At 38.9% G+C, this 1189-nt stretch overlaps 1 protein-coding gene across 1 annotated transcript in view; it reads right to left on the reverse strand.

Annotated features, from left to right (window-relative positions):
* The window catches only part of neb (nebulin), a 57700-nt gene that overhangs the window by 36492 nt on the left and 20019 nt on the right, over positions 1 to 1189 (reverse strand). The window contains 4 exon segments of the mRNA XM_013914149.1: positions 18 to 332; positions 451 to 762; positions 960 to 1067; positions 1163 to 1183. Coding sequence (XP_013769603.1) covers positions 18 to 332; positions 451 to 762; positions 960 to 1067; positions 1163 to 1183 — 756 coding nt within the window.

Consider the following 1189-nt stretch of genomic DNA (forward strand, 5'->3'; position numbering starts at 1 on the left):
ATGTAAACAATATCAACCATGAAGCTGTGCACAGAATCATTTCTTTACCATGTCAGCATTAGTACTTCACCAGAGTCATTCTGTATTAGTTATACTTTGCTGCATTTTGAGTGTTATTGAATTTTTACCTTGTTCATAACCTGAGCATTGGCCTTAGCCAGTGCTATGGGCATGTCTTCAGTGGATATTTTAAAACCGTATTTGCTCGGGTGCTGACGATACTTTCTCTCACTCAGGATATCACCAGCTTTCTTCACCTTCTCAACATCTAATGAACCTATTGGCACCCAACCAATACCCTGCAAAATCTTCAGATCCTCCTTGTACACAGCCTAGAAAAAAAGAAAGAAAGTGTTGTGGCAAAAGTTGGCAGATATACAAAAACTATATGTAGAAATATAGAATATAGAAACTGTATATATATAAAAAAAATCATAAATATATACACACATCACTCTGCAGGTCATATGCATGTCTGGCCTGGACCACATCATTGGAGTCTGGCAGGCACGTCCACTGGTGCAGGTGAGTTCTGTAGTTGAAGTCGTTGACTTGGATCTGGCATTTCTTGGCCAGTTCCAGATTGAGCATGTCCACTGGCAGGTGGAACCTGGTCTTGGACTTGTTGAAGTCCTTCTTGTACAGAGCATCACTGGCGATCTTGGCTGAATTCAGAGCCAGCATGAGCAGAGGGTCGTCCTGGATGCTGCGAGCACCGATGTGGTGACCGACTTGCTTACGGTATCCTGTCTTGTACTTGTACTGGGTGAAAAATAAAATAATATCATCACTGCCTTTAAACAGTTTTATACATGCTGTACAATGGGTTTTATTATTTAAAAAAATTCATGTATGCATTAATAAGCCCTATAAATCAATATCAAAACTAATATATTTGCACTATTATTATGATACAATTAGTATATTTTTTATGTAAATAATTCAGATTAAAGACACACATCACTGGCAATGTCCCTGGAAGCTCTCGCCGCAATGACGGAAATGGCATCGTTGCGCAGATCATAGCCCTTCTTCTTGGAGTCTTCATATGCCTGCTTGTACTTTTTCTGTAAGGAAACACAATGATCCAACAGATGGAAGTTATATACATTTAAAATTCATAAGTGATGTGAGTCTTTCTACACCACAAATGCCTACATACCACACTGTAGTTAACGTTGTTTGCTTT

Source organism: Pundamilia nyererei, unplaced genomic scaffold (genome assembly GCF_000239375.1).
Source record: "Pundamilia nyererei isolate P.nyererei 1_Seehausen unplaced genomic scaffold, PunNye1.0 scaffold00175, whole genome shotgun sequence".
Lineage (NCBI taxonomy): Eukaryota > Metazoa > Chordata > Actinopteri > Cichliformes > Cichlidae > Pundamilia > Pundamilia nyererei.